Raw genomic sequence first — 13,891 nt, 5'->3', positions numbered from 1 at the left:
CCAAATCTAAGTTATGTTTTTTGTTAGCACTTTTTTAATCCCTTAAAGTTTAATCCCTCATTTTCTAAACTATAGAAAACCGAAAAGAAAAATCCTAAAAAATAATAAAAATGCACCTTTAGCATTATTAGAGATGATTATTTGTTTATAAATTATTCAAAAACTATAACTTTCTTTAAAACTTTTGATAGCATTTTCAAGAGATTGAAAAAGAAAAAATGAAAGAAGAAGAGGAAGACATTGTATTGGATTTTAAGGATATTTTGATCTTTTTATTAAAGAGTATTTTTTTCCTAAAAATTATAATCCAAGTGGACGTTTAGAAAGATTGGAGGGGATGCATGTATATTTTTTCATACAAAAAATCTCAAATTTATTATGGTTCAAGAAATAGATTTTGAAATCTAATTTCCATTCCCACCAAACAACCCCTTAATTCATGTTTGCCCAAAGCATGCGAGTCAATTTTATTTAAACCAACCGATTCCATGGGTAAAACATGAACGGAAAGTTGAAGGAATGAAGGGTGGGGCGAGAATCGGAATTCAAGTTGGTAAGGGGCGCACATAAAAAATAAATTTCCTTGAAGAAATAAATTAGCGCGATATTTTTCCTATAAATCAAATTAAAAATGTAGATACAGATGGTTAATGGAGATTAGTGGACCACATTCAAAACCCTGGGATTGGGATTGGGATTGGAAGCAGGTGATTGGATCTCTCTCCTCGCTCTCTCTTTCGTTCTCCGGTAAGCTAACGTCTTCCTTATTCTGCTCCCGCCACACTTTTCTTCCATGGTAATATGCTTCCTAGGGTTTCATCCTTTTGACATTCCTCATGCAAAAATACACTCAAATAAATGCTTTATTTTCTTCCACTTTCTCACCAACCAAATTGATATCGGTTTTACTTTGATTTTCTTGTTTGTAGTGTCATTTTCCGTCTGATTACTGAGATTTTCTGGGGAAAGTATATAACAGGTTCAACTCTTCTGGAGCTCCAAAGCTGACCTAACTTTTAACATTTTCCACTTTCCTTTCTTGTTTGGGCTATTAAATTAGATTACTCATCACACAGAGAGGCAATTCCTGACTATTTTTAGTTGTTTCTTTGGGTTTTAGGGTACACCTTATGATCGCATTTTTCTGGCATCAACATGGAGTTAATGTTCCCAAACATATTCTTAATTAAAAATGTTGCTATTCCTGTTATGCATGTTTTGAATGAATAGCTTCTACTGCTTGATGGCTTCCTAAATTATTTATTTACTTTTGTTGTGCCATTGGGCTAAATGGATAATATAATATCACAGCACATGGTTCTCATTATAATCCTAGAAATATTCTAGATTGAGACATTTGAACCAAACCATTGTAAAGTGGACCCAGTAGATAGATCCTCCCTCTTCTTTTTGAACTTGTTATGTCTTCCATTTCAATTTTCTACTTTGTTGTGCAGATTTCCACTGTTACCGGCTATTCTTTTTTAATTTTTCTAACTAATGTAATTCTACTTCCATTATTTCATAACCTTGGGCTTCTTTCATATTTTAAGCCTCTACCATCTAAATCCCATGTTAGTTGCTGTCCAGAAATTTCAGCAACTAATTTTCTGAAATTTTAGCAATTCAGAATTAAACCATACTCGATTCCACCCAAATTTCATTTATAACCCAAAAATCAATTTTCTATACTAACCTTGGAAATGTTACGTTCCTAGAATGTGATTCAATGAACAAGTTGGTCAGAGGAAGCCTTATTGTGTTGTCTTGCATTGAGATATCAGTCTCTTTCTTCCTTGCTTCTGTTAAGGCAGATCCATTTACCATACAAACAATGTATGGTTCTTGGAACTAATCACTTTTTTTTTTTATTTGATAGGTAACTAATCACTTAATATGAACAGACATTATATGTGAAGCTTTATTGACATCTCATAAACAGATGTTATTGTGCATGGGATCTATTATGATTCTATTCCTTTTAAATTTCTTTGTGAAAATTCTGATCTTGTTATCATATTTGGTTGCAGATCCTAATGATCATAAAAGGGTTGTTTAGAAGATATGAAAGATGGAATCCTGTGCATCCAACATCCGGAGCCTTTTGGGGCATGGGGATAGGCATTGGTTGTGGTGTTGGATGGGGTCCTGGGTTTGGCCCTGAGGTGATTGGGTATGTGGGAGCTGGTTGTGGTGTTGGATTTAGTGTTGGCATCACTCTGGCTGGTGTTGGTATTGGTCTTCCTGCAAATTGCCTTATTGAAGTTCCTTATAATGGTGCATGTTCCTGCCTTCTTATGCAACTGTTTTATTCTTGTTCCTTCCTGTATCTGTTGCTTAGCATGAGGTTATGTTTTAACATGATGTTGTGCCTGAAGAGCTCTACATGATAAAAGTTTGCATCTCTTGATTTGCCTTGAGGCTTGCATATTGAGTGTCACACTTGATTGATATATAAATTTTTTCAGCCTTTATAGCAACAAGAAATGGTGCTTTGGAGTTTACCCGAATGAGTGGTCTTCTTTCCATGGGAAACGCTGCAGGGGATGGCCTGAACAACATTGTATCACACATCTCTGGTTTGCAAAGAGAAGCCAGTGGCAGGTTCTCTAGCTTTAAGGGTAGACATACCTTGAACAAAGGGGTAGATTTATGTGACTCGAAGAGTTTAATGCTTCATTCTAGGTCTATTTTGGAACGTATAAGAACATCTGGTTGCAGCTTCTTTCATGGTCGGAGAGGTATGTTAATGAGTCCATGGAATTTTTAGTAATTCTAAGATATTTACTATTTGCTTATAAATCTTGAATGGATGGTTCTAATTGGTTTAACATAATCTTTCATATAACACTGCTATTTTTTTTTTTCTTTTTGGTGCTTAATTTTACAACCTTAGGAAGTTGTGATCACAGTTGGATCAGCATTGTCAGGAGAGGGATTATTTTTTTGCACGATGTGTGAATTTGGTGGGATTAAGGAGCAGTCAGTTCAATGTGGGATGATGTTGTAGTTGGCCCTAGTTACTTACATTAGAATTTTATCTGGTCTATTGGCTCAAACTTTCTTTATTTTCATTGGTCAGTTTGTGTGTTGGTTTATGAATGATGTTAGGTCAACATTAGGGGCCTATATATAGGTCTACTAATGTGATTTAAGGGATTAAATGATCATGAGAGAATTTCTACCACAATGAGCAAATCACAACTTAGAGGAAATGGATCCACCCTATCAAATGATCTGTTACCTGCTCCACTCTTGCCAGCAGGAATGTTGCTGAATTTTCTTAATCCTAAAGGTTGCTTCACAAGAATTTTGAGAATAGGAAGGTTAATATGTGGGTGTGTTACAGACAATACTGAACTGCTGAAATCGTCTTCTCGAAGGATAATAAGGCCTTTTTCCCCCTATCTAGTCCTTTTGATGTTCTTTCTAATGTATGTTGGCACCCTAGTATTCCCACCTAAAGTCGAGATATGTGAAGGCTACCTAGATGCTCCTAGTTAATATTGAGAATGGGAAAGGTACTCTTTTAATTGTTGGTCTTAAGGATCGATACTAGCATATTCAAATATATGTCCTAATGTTCTTCTATCCTATTAATTCAACCTTTATTTTATTATTGTGAAATTTCCTTTGTGGTTTCTACATTTTATTAAGTGAGGGGGAATGATGTTGGAAACACTTTTTGAAGTCTTATGAAAGAAGAGGAAAAAATGATTTAGTACAGTTGGTTTAGTAATTTCCATAATTTTTATTTTATTTTACTTTAGTAGAATTGTATTCAATAGTCTTTTTTAGTCAAATTTTCTATTTGCTTTAACTTCTAATTTGCTTTGAGAAGAAAGTTATATTCTTACTAGGAAATAGAGTCTTAATCTTAGGAATGAGAATTTTTAGTAACTATTAAATTAACAAATAGATTCTATTGAGAATTTTTAGTAAATATCAAGCTTATGTGAAGGTTTTGATTGCCTTCTTCTAAGTGAGATTGCTTAGGAACCCCAAATGGGAGTACTTAGAAACCTTGGTGTGATTGTTAAAAATTTTCTTTTCCTTTTTAGTCTTCCTTGACCTTTTCATCTCATTCTATAACTCTAGAAACTTCTATTGTTCTAGAAATTTAGTGATATTGCATCATTGAGTTAGTATTGTCATTAAAATCTCCGTAGGATGAAAAGTGGAAATTCCATGATAGCATCATCCGTAACATTCATGCTCACAATTGTGAAGGAGATAATGAATGGACTATTTCTTGATGCACTTGATTGACACACCTCATTATTTTATTCATTGGAACTAGATGCAAGTGTGAAATTTTGAATTCATTCTTATTCCTAAAAAATCAAGAGATACAACAAAGTATATATCTAGCCTCCCTGTATTCTAGGAAAGGATAATTCATGATACATATGGTAATTCAAATCAATTCAAATGTCATAGTAACTAATTTACAATTGTACACAAAGAATCCGAAAAAAAAAAAGTCCTTACTAATTCATAGTTGTACAAGAGGAATCTTAAAAGGAGAAAAGTCCTAACTAATTTATAGTTATACAAGAAGAGTCCTACAAGGAGAAAAATCCTAAATTATAAGACCTAAACTTTCAACACTCTCCCTCAATTTGGTGAATAGAGATTCTTTATTCCTAACTTGCCTTTAATTCTTTGAAACGTGGTATTAGCTAGCCCTTTAGTTTGAACATTTGCAAGTTAGCCTCTTGTCCCAATATATAGAGTGCAAAGAAGACCTCTATCAAGCTTCTCCTTTATGAAATGTTGATCTTCCTCCACAAACTTTATTTTGGATCATGTTGTATCGGATTATGAGCAATGTTGATTGCAAACTTATTATCACAACAGAGCCTCATAGGGTGTGTCCACTTGATTTTACTATCATCTAAAATAATCTTAAGCCATAACAATTTACAAATTCCATTAGCCATTGCTTTGAACTCTACCTCGTCTCTTGATCTTGCAACCATTGGTTGCTTTTTACTTCACCAAGTGACTAGATTTCCTCTAAGAAAAGTACAGTACCCTCGAGGTTCATCTTTTATCTAAAGTTGATCTAGCATAATTTGCATCCATGTAGGCTTCCAAGCGCAACTCCATACCTCATTTGAATGACAACCTTTCATCGGAAGTTCCTTTAACGTAATGTATGATCCAATACACAGCTTGAAGATGAGAGTCTTTGGGATTCTTAAGGATGAAAATATTAGTTTTGATGGTTATATTGGTAATTTGATTTTATGGATATATTGAGAAATATTGGTGGATATTGACACAAAAAATTGATGAAGAGAAAATTGATAAAAACTTCATAAAAATATAAAAATTACTCCAAAAATGATAAAAAAAATAATAATAATAATACATGTATTGAAGTTGTTTGAACAAAGAAATCAATATATATTGAAGGATATAAAAGACAATATGTATATATATATATATATTGTAAAATCTAAAGAATTGGAAGTTAAAGAATAAATTTCTTCTTCTTAAAATTCAATCTGTACATCTCCACATATTTATACAAATATTCCTAGACCAACAAATGGAAACTTTTCTAACCTAAGTCTATCAAATCTCCTTGATTATGAGATTGCCCTAATTCTCTCCTTATTTACAAAAATACACAACTATAATATTTCCTAATTACATTCTTCCACACTCCCTCTCAAGTTGGTGAATAGATATTTTCCATTCCTAGCTTGGATACACTTGCTTGAAATGTTTACTGCTTAAAGCTTTGGTGAGTGTATCTGTAAGTTGGTGTTTAGTAGATATATAAAGAGTACAAATTAACCTACTATCTAATTTCTCCTTAATAAAATGTTTGTCTATCTTTATGTACTTCGTTCAATCATGTTGTACTAGATTGTATGCAATACTAATTGCAGATTTATTGTCATAGTAAAGTCTTATTGGGCCATCCCATCGAATCTTCAAATCTTCCAAAATAATCTTCAACCATAGTAGTTCACACACTCCTTGAGCCATTGCACGAAATTCTGCTTCTGCATTGGACCTTGCCACCACACCCTGTTTCTTACTTCTCTATGTTACTAGATTCCCACCAAGAAAGGTGCAATGCCCAGTGGTTAATTTTCTGTCAACCACAAATCCAACATAATTTGCATTAGAGTATGCCTCAAGTACTAGTCCCGAGTTTCATTTAAATAATATGCCCTTTCCTAGAAACCCCTTAAGGTACTGTAACACTCGATTAGCAGCTTGGAAACTTCTTTTGGACTGTGCATGAACTAGTTAATAACACTCACGACATATGCTATATCTGGTTTTGTGTGAGAGAGATAAATGAGTCTTCCTACCAGACGTTGATACATCCCTTTATCTATTGCAACATCTTCCTTAGCCTCTCCAAGCTTATGATTAGGATCTATTGGTGTGCTTGTTGGTTTACACGCCAACTTCCCTATTTCCTTAAGAAGGTTTGTTACATATTTCTGCTGAAAAATATGTGCAACTTCGATTCCTAGGAAGTATTTTAACCTTCCTAACTCTTTAATCTCAAGCTTCTTGGTCAAGCATTGCCTCAAAGTTTGTCTCTCCTTTTCATAATTTCTTGTCACAATGATGTTGTCTACATATACCAAAATGGTTGTAACTCTCCTGAATTTGAATGTTTGATGAACAATGTATGGTCTCCCTGACTTTATTTGTATCCTATGTTTTTCATTACTTTGGCAAACCTTCCAAACCACGCCTTTGGAGATTGTTTTTGCCCATATGGAGCTTTCTTCAGTTTACATGTCTTTTTAGCTGTTAGGTCACTTCCAAATCTAGGAGGAACTTCAATATAAATTTCTTCTTCGAAGTTTCCATGCAAAAATGCATTTCTAATGTCGAACTGTTGTAGATCCAAGTTATGTTTTGCTACCAATGATAACAAAACTCTGACTGTGTTCATCTTGGCAATCGGTGCAAATATCTCTAGATAATCCATGCCATATGTTTGAGTATATCCTTTAGCCACCAATCTCACCTTGTACCTCTCTAATGTCTCATCTGCCCTATACTTAACAATATAGACCCACTTACATCCCACTGGTCTTTTTCCTGCAGGCAAATCTACCAACTCCCAAGTTTTATTTTTCTCTAGAGCCTCCATTTCTGCATTCATGGCTTGTCTCTAATTTTCATTAGATAAAGTCTTGGATAGAGTGGTAGGAATATGAATATTGTTCAAACTTGTAAGAAAACTCTTATGGGATAGAGACAACTTTTCAAATGACATATCATGGGAAAGTGGATACAAAGGACGTTTAGTATATTCCCTTGTTCCCTTCCTAATGGCAATTGGGAGGTTTAAGTCCATGGGTTTTTCAAATTGAAGTTCTAAGTTTGTAAGGGACAATGAGAGACCGTTGCCTCATTTCTAGAAGTTGGTTTGGATTCTTGGACTTGTATAAGTTGAGGAACTGCAACTTTCTTCCTTGAGTACACTTTGCTAGTCATTTGATTCTCAGGAGTAGATTCAATGGGTGACAATTGAAGTTCAGACACAGGCTCAACGAGCACAAGAACAGGACCAGAGACTTTCGAAGGGTCAATGATGAAGGGATCAATGAGATAGGAATTCTGATCCTTATCTTCCTTGATGGAATTCTTGCCTTGAAGATAAAGAGTGAGAAAATAAGACTCACTTTCATTAAAGGTAACATCTGCTGTGACAAATTTTTTAGATGGTCGATGGTAACACTTATATCCCTTTTGAGTTGAGGACTATCCCAAAAAAATGCATTTGACTGCTCTTGGATCCAATTTTCCCCTATTTGAACCGTGAACATGAACAAAGGTCACACACCCACATATCTTGGATTAAGATGGTTTGTGGTTCTCATATTAGGATAAAATGATGAGAGAATTTCCATGAGACTTTTGAAACCTAAGAATTTAGAACGTAATCGATTTATGAGATGAGTGGCGATTAGTATGGTTTCCCCTCAATAAGATTTAGGCACATGTTTTTGGAACAAAAAGGCTCGTGTTGTATAAAGGAGGTGACCATTTTTCCTCTCAGCAACTCCATTTTGTTGTGGGGTGTTTACATACGATGACTCATGAATTATACCTTCATGATGAAAGTATGGAGTCAAGACTTGATTGAAATAATCTTTGTTGTTGTCTGATCGAAACCCTTTGATAGTGACACCAAACTGGTTTTTTATCATGTTATGAAAATTTGGGAGAACAAAACTTACATCAGATTTGTGTTTAAGTAAAAAGATCCAAGAGACCCTAGTATAATCATCAATGAAAGACACAAACTAGCATGACCCATATATATTTTGGACAAGAGAAGGACCCGAAATATCACTATGAATTAAATGGAAAGGCTTTGAACTTCTTTTATTATTGATTGAAAAGGTTGAACGTTTATGTTTGGCTAATTCACATACCTCACTGTGAAAGCTTTCAACATCCAATTTCCTAAACAGAGAAGGAAACAAGATCTTAAGAGTTCTAAACGACGGATGTCCAAGCCTATGATGATGAAGCCAAATTTTTTCTGTAAGAAGGTGATGATCATAAAGAAGAGATACAAATGATTTGCTTGGTGTCTCAAGGTAGTGTAGTCCGTTCCATATTGTAGCAAGTCCAATTATTTTCCCCAAATGCTGGTCTTGCAATACATAGTGAGTAGGGTAAAAAATCACATTACAACCCAAATCTTGTGTAAGTTTTTGTATAGAAACAAGATTAGTAGATAGCTTTGGAACATGAAGCACATTTTTGAGTGAGTGTAGGACTAATTTGGATATCTCTACACTTGTGACAGTGGTGAAAGAACCATCGGTTGTGGCTATTTTCCTACTATTTGGACAAGGGTTATAGTTGTTAAATTGATATGATGAATGAGTCATGTGATCTGTGGCACCTAAAACCATAACCCATGAGTTGGCAAAGATTTCATCCGAGACTTTTAATCCAATGGGAATAGGAAAGGATTGGTGACATTCAAAGTTTTCACCAACCACACCAAGAACTTATGATAGAAAAGTAACGGTTCGAATAGCATCTACTAATATCACCGAAAACATTGTTAAAATACTTTTATGAGAAGGTTTTATCGAAAACATGAGGAAACATCAGGAAAGCAACAAATATTTTTCGGTTTTAACCTTGCGACATAGAAGGAATAGGAAAGGAACATATAGAACTATTTTAAATTTAAAACGGATCAGTCGACCTAGTCTATGAATCTATTCTGACTATCAACGAATTCCTAGAATTTTAGGTGGTATGGGGATTGTAATTCTTTCTACTTCTAGAGGTATAATGACAGACCGAGAGGCTCGCCTAGAAAGAATTGGTGGAGAAATTTTGTGTTATATATGGTAATCCTTCTAATATTCAAATTGGATCCGGAACTTTCATAAAGACCCTTATGTCCATGCCCCAAAATTCTGAATTATTTTTGCTCAAAAAAATCAAGAAATGCACTAGAATATATATCTAGCCTCCCTTATTTTAGGAAAGGATAATTCATGATATACACGGTAATTCAATTCAATTTAAATCTCCTAGTAACTAATTTACAACTAAACATGAATGGTCCTAGAAGGAGAAAAGTCCTACCAATTTACAGTTATACAAGAGGAGTCCTAAAAGGAGAAAGGTCTTAAAATTATAAGTCCCAAACCTTCGACAATAAATGAAAATTTGGCTGAAATTCCTGAAATTTTGACTGAAATCTTGGTATTGTTTAGCTTAATACCAAAACAACCCATCCTTATTAATAGTCCATTAATCAAGGGAAAATTGCTAAATTTTCACGTAGAGTAATAATATCGTATGTCAATGTCAGCCATCGTCTATTTACAATTTATTGTGATATTTTTTCGATTAAAATTAGAATTAAAGCCTTGTAAGAGACACGACCTGAAACTAGGCCTCTTTTAGAGCAAATGTCGACCATCTCACCAAATTGAGATTGCGTCTTGTATATAGTATACTTCCCCTTAAGAATATTCACTATTCTTAAGGCCCACTTTTTATACATCTATGGTGGGATTTTGCCTTGTATATAATATTCTTCCCCTTAAATATATTTATTATTTTTAAGGTCCTTTTTTTATGCATCCTTGTTGTAACTTCTATAATTTTAGTAATGATTTTAAACACGTAAAAAATAACATTTTAAAAGTAAAATTTTTTGCAACATAAAAATAACATATTAATAAATAAATGAATCTTAAATATCTGTATTCTCAAATTCCATCAAGCTACATGTTGTATACATAAAAACCACCTTACTTTGAGAAAGGGCATGTTTGAACTTTCAAAAAATGAAGAGGGCTTAAAAACTTAACTATTATAGATGTAATACCAACACATGAAAATGCATGAAAATCTAGGATGAACTCAATTATGGCTATTTTCCATTTGGACTATTTCTAAATTTATGCCATTTAGATGTTTGTTACTTCCATTTGGATTTCTATTTTTTTTTATCAATCATATTTGGCAAATTCTATTGATTGATTTCATCTATTTTGTTGGCTAGCAATACTGTTTACTGCTGGAAACTCTGTTGCATCATCCCCAACATATCATGAGACATTTGTCTCATTTCTTGCCAGAGTCTATCCCCAAGTTCTTGCAAGTCCATTTGTCCACAATACGATCTTTCCATTTTTGATTTTCTTGTTTAACTTAGTGTCCCACCAAGCATTATAAAAAATACATGTTGCTCATAGTTTTCACTGTTGAGTATAAAAGCAAACTGAACTTGGAAGGAACAGTTCCTTACTGAAGCTTGACAATTGAATGACTGCTGCTACATTGGTGGCTCTTGGTTCAGTGACCTATACCCAAAATCTGTGCTTCTCTCTGAATCCTACTTGCCCGGATATAGAGGATTTCAGCAAATTATTAGGAAGAGTAAAGAAAAACTCAAAAACAAAGAATAGAAATGAAGAGCAAGTTTGATTTATCTGCATTAAGTTGATCATAGAAAAGGTTATATTTTGTTTAATGATCCATTGAGTACCTCAAGACTATCAGCTATAATTACTGCTATTGGGTAAGTGATGCAGGACAACCCTATAATGGTTGTCTACAATCAAATAGATGGCCTAGGGTTAAAATCTTTTAGGATTTAAGTAGAGGAACAAGGAATAAAAATTTATGGTAGCTGAGAAATTGAAAGAAAATAAAGAGAGAGAGAAAGATAAGAGGAAATGGAAACTATAGAACGTCACTAAGGCCCTCTAGGAATCACTCTTAGAAAAAAATCAATAGAGTCTCACTATTGAAGAATGCAATATATGCAGAAAGAACTAATATTATTTAATCACTCTATCTTGGTTTACATCAATTAGTCTTATTTATAGGTGTGTCTAACAAATCCAAATTCTACTAAAATTATGATAATTTATCATGACTCTAATTCTAAATTTTCTATTATGATTGCAATAATTGGCTACTCTGAGTTTAACTTCAACAAATACTAATCCTAATTTAATTCCAACTTAATTCCAACTAATACTAGTCATTTAAAGTTTATTTACTTCTTTCCTTCCTTTTCTTGATTAGATCTTAGAGATTCATCCTCGTCAGTAAGATTACTAAGATTACTAGCTATTGCACAGAATATTGGCTGTGCTTATTTGTTGGTAATTTGGGTTTGTTGAGTAGTAGGTCACTTGCATAACTGATGCTTCTTCCATTTATATTTCTGGTAAGTTTTCACATATAATGAGTTTTCCATTTCTTGTCATCTTTGCCACTTCCTTTGCCGACTGAAGCCACCTTCCGTATACCCCAGCTGCTCCCATTTCTATGCTCTAGGTTGAAGTTAGTTTTTATGTGTTAGTTGAGAGGTGTGGGTTGTGAAGAGGAAGTAAGCACAATTCATGTAATGCTTGGGTTAAATACTGGTGGAAACAAGAAATTATAAAACTCATGTGTACATCATTTTACATATGTTCCACACTGGGTTCACAGTTAGTTAGGTTGGTTTTCCTGTTGTCTCAACTCAAGCTTGGCTTTTGGATTGTGTTGGCTTGAGTTCAGCTTGTCCATGTCGCTGCTTTAGCACCAAGTTAAATCTACTTCTAGTTCTAGAATGCGGAATAAGTTAGAATTTTTCCCCTTTGTTGTGCCCATGGTTGAAGTTTTTTATTATCGATGGGTTCTAGACTGAGTTCAGTGACAATTGTCAAGATCACATAATCATTTTAAAGCAAACAGCATATAATTAGAGAGGGAAGGATAAGTCCCCAAAAGCTGACAGGTCCAGTGTCTTGGTAGTTTAAAAGTGGAGATCGACGAGCAAGTAGGGTGATTTGCAACTAAAATAGAAACCAATTTTTGTACGTCTAAATATAGAGCTGCTAAAATAACCCCTGAAATGTGCATTCCGAATAAAATAACCTTCTTTCTTATGCTATAGAAATAAGCTTACTGTCTTTAAAAAGTTGTGCAAACACTTCACCTTTTTTTATGGGATCCACACCAGAAATTGCATCCCCAGCAGACTGTTTTGATTTTATTTGTTTTATGTTATTTATTTTTCTTTTTTTCTTTTCCATACTTTGTATGCCTCTTAACAGTTAAGACCCGATTATGAAAATTTTGTTGACTAATACGGCAGCATGCATACCTACACTTTTGATCATTCTATAGGATCTTTTGAATACTGAAAGTAGTTGATGTATGGAATGCTTTTTCTTTAAATTTTTATATTAATTTAATACATAGTATATTCGTGCTCGAGTATTCTCTTGTTAGGTAGTGCCTACTATTTTGACTGATGATGATCCAAAACATGAAAATTCTTTAACCCTATATATTGAGGAAAAAAATAGAGAGAAAAAAAAATGAAGAAAAATGAAAAATAAATTTAAATTTAATAAATTATTTTTACGTTTTTTTAAACTCATTTTATTTATTTTTACAAAGATTGAATAATTTTAAAATGATTAAATTTTTAATTAATTTTAATTATATATGATTTTTTTTTTCATATTTTTCATCAAATAAAAAGAATAATTCCTTTTAGTATTTTTTTTTACCCTTTTCTCAATAGTTTTTGGAATCAAACATAAGTAGAATTGTAAATTTATTAAATGTAGGTATTATTGATAGTCTTTAAAAGTTTTGATTTCTCACTTAGAAAAATTCAGTAATTGCAATTTGATTTCCGTTTTTGCCTCTTAACATAAATAATTTTGTTGTTTGTAATTGGTGGTGAAAATGACAAAGTCTCATCCTTGGCAGGTTTAAAGGATTAGTGCATGTCATGTGAGAATTGTCCATAGGCATTTGAAGTCACTGCAATAACCTAGGGAGACCTGGATCTACTTGAGATAAGAGGGATCTTTATTTTTTTTATTTATTTTTATTCCTATTCTCCCTCCTTGTTAATTTGTTTGTAATTTTTGTTTTATCTCTTTATAGATTGCTTTCTATGGTATATACAACATATACATAGTAGATGTTTGTTATTATGTACAAAATTGTCATCCATTTTCTTCCCAGGGTTCACTTGTTAGTCTCACTTGGGCCCCATGCCCCATCCGTCAAACTTGCTGATGATCCTCAAGACTCAGAATATGGAGGCATCTTTCTATGTCTGTAAAACACTTGATACATAACCTGGAAAATTTTGCTTACAATACTAATCTTGGAGTTGGTCATTGGTAAGTAGTAAGTAGTGTTGGAATGAAACATGGAGGGAAGCAAAGACGATGACGCAATCTGTTCAGCTGGTCATGACCACTAGGTCTGGGCAGAGTTTGCTACAGGCTTAATTACATTTCATGCGCATCTCATCAACAATTTCAGCATCGTTTTAAATGGAGCCCCCTCCTAACATTAGAGAGGAAATGAGCCAAGGGTTTGAACTCGTGCACATGTC

At 33.6% G+C, this 13,891-nt stretch overlaps 1 protein-coding gene across 3 annotated transcripts; it reads left to right on the top strand.

The window, feature by feature from the left end:
• Nucleotides 1–500: 500 nt before the first annotated feature.
• Nucleotides 501–13,655, top strand: LOC100255321 (cadmium-induced protein AS8). 3 transcript variants are annotated; one of them, XM_002264348.4, is made up of 4 exons: nucleotides 501–747; nucleotides 2,031–2,277; nucleotides 2,469–2,741; nucleotides 13,252–13,655. In XM_002264348.4, exons 2-4 carry the CDS (start codon nucleotides 2,037–2,039, stop codon nucleotides 13,263–13,265), a joined length of 528 nt encoding a protein of 175 aa, XP_002264384.1. In that variant the 5' UTR covers nucleotides 501–747; nucleotides 2,031–2,036; the 3' UTR covers nucleotides 13,266–13,655. The 3 variants fall into 3 exon arrangements, with proteins under 3 accessions (XP_002264384.1, XP_010648933.1, XP_059592317.1); XM_010650631.3 differs by lacking the exon at nucleotides 501–747 and adding an exon at nucleotides 755–796; XM_059736334.1 differs by lacking the exons at nucleotides 501–747; nucleotides 13,252–13,655 and adding an exon at nucleotides 763–796 and having other exon boundaries at nucleotides 2,469–3,627.
• The last annotated feature ends 236 nt before the right edge of the window (nucleotides 13,656–13,891 follow it).

The sequence above is a fragment of the Vitis vinifera genome, chromosome 4 (assembly GCF_030704535.1).
Source record: "Vitis vinifera cultivar Pinot Noir 40024 chromosome 4, ASM3070453v1".
In the NCBI taxonomy this organism is placed as follows: Eukaryota; Viridiplantae; Streptophyta; class Magnoliopsida; order Vitales; family Vitaceae; genus Vitis; species Vitis vinifera.
This window is presented reverse-complemented; position numbering and strand designations above follow the sequence as displayed.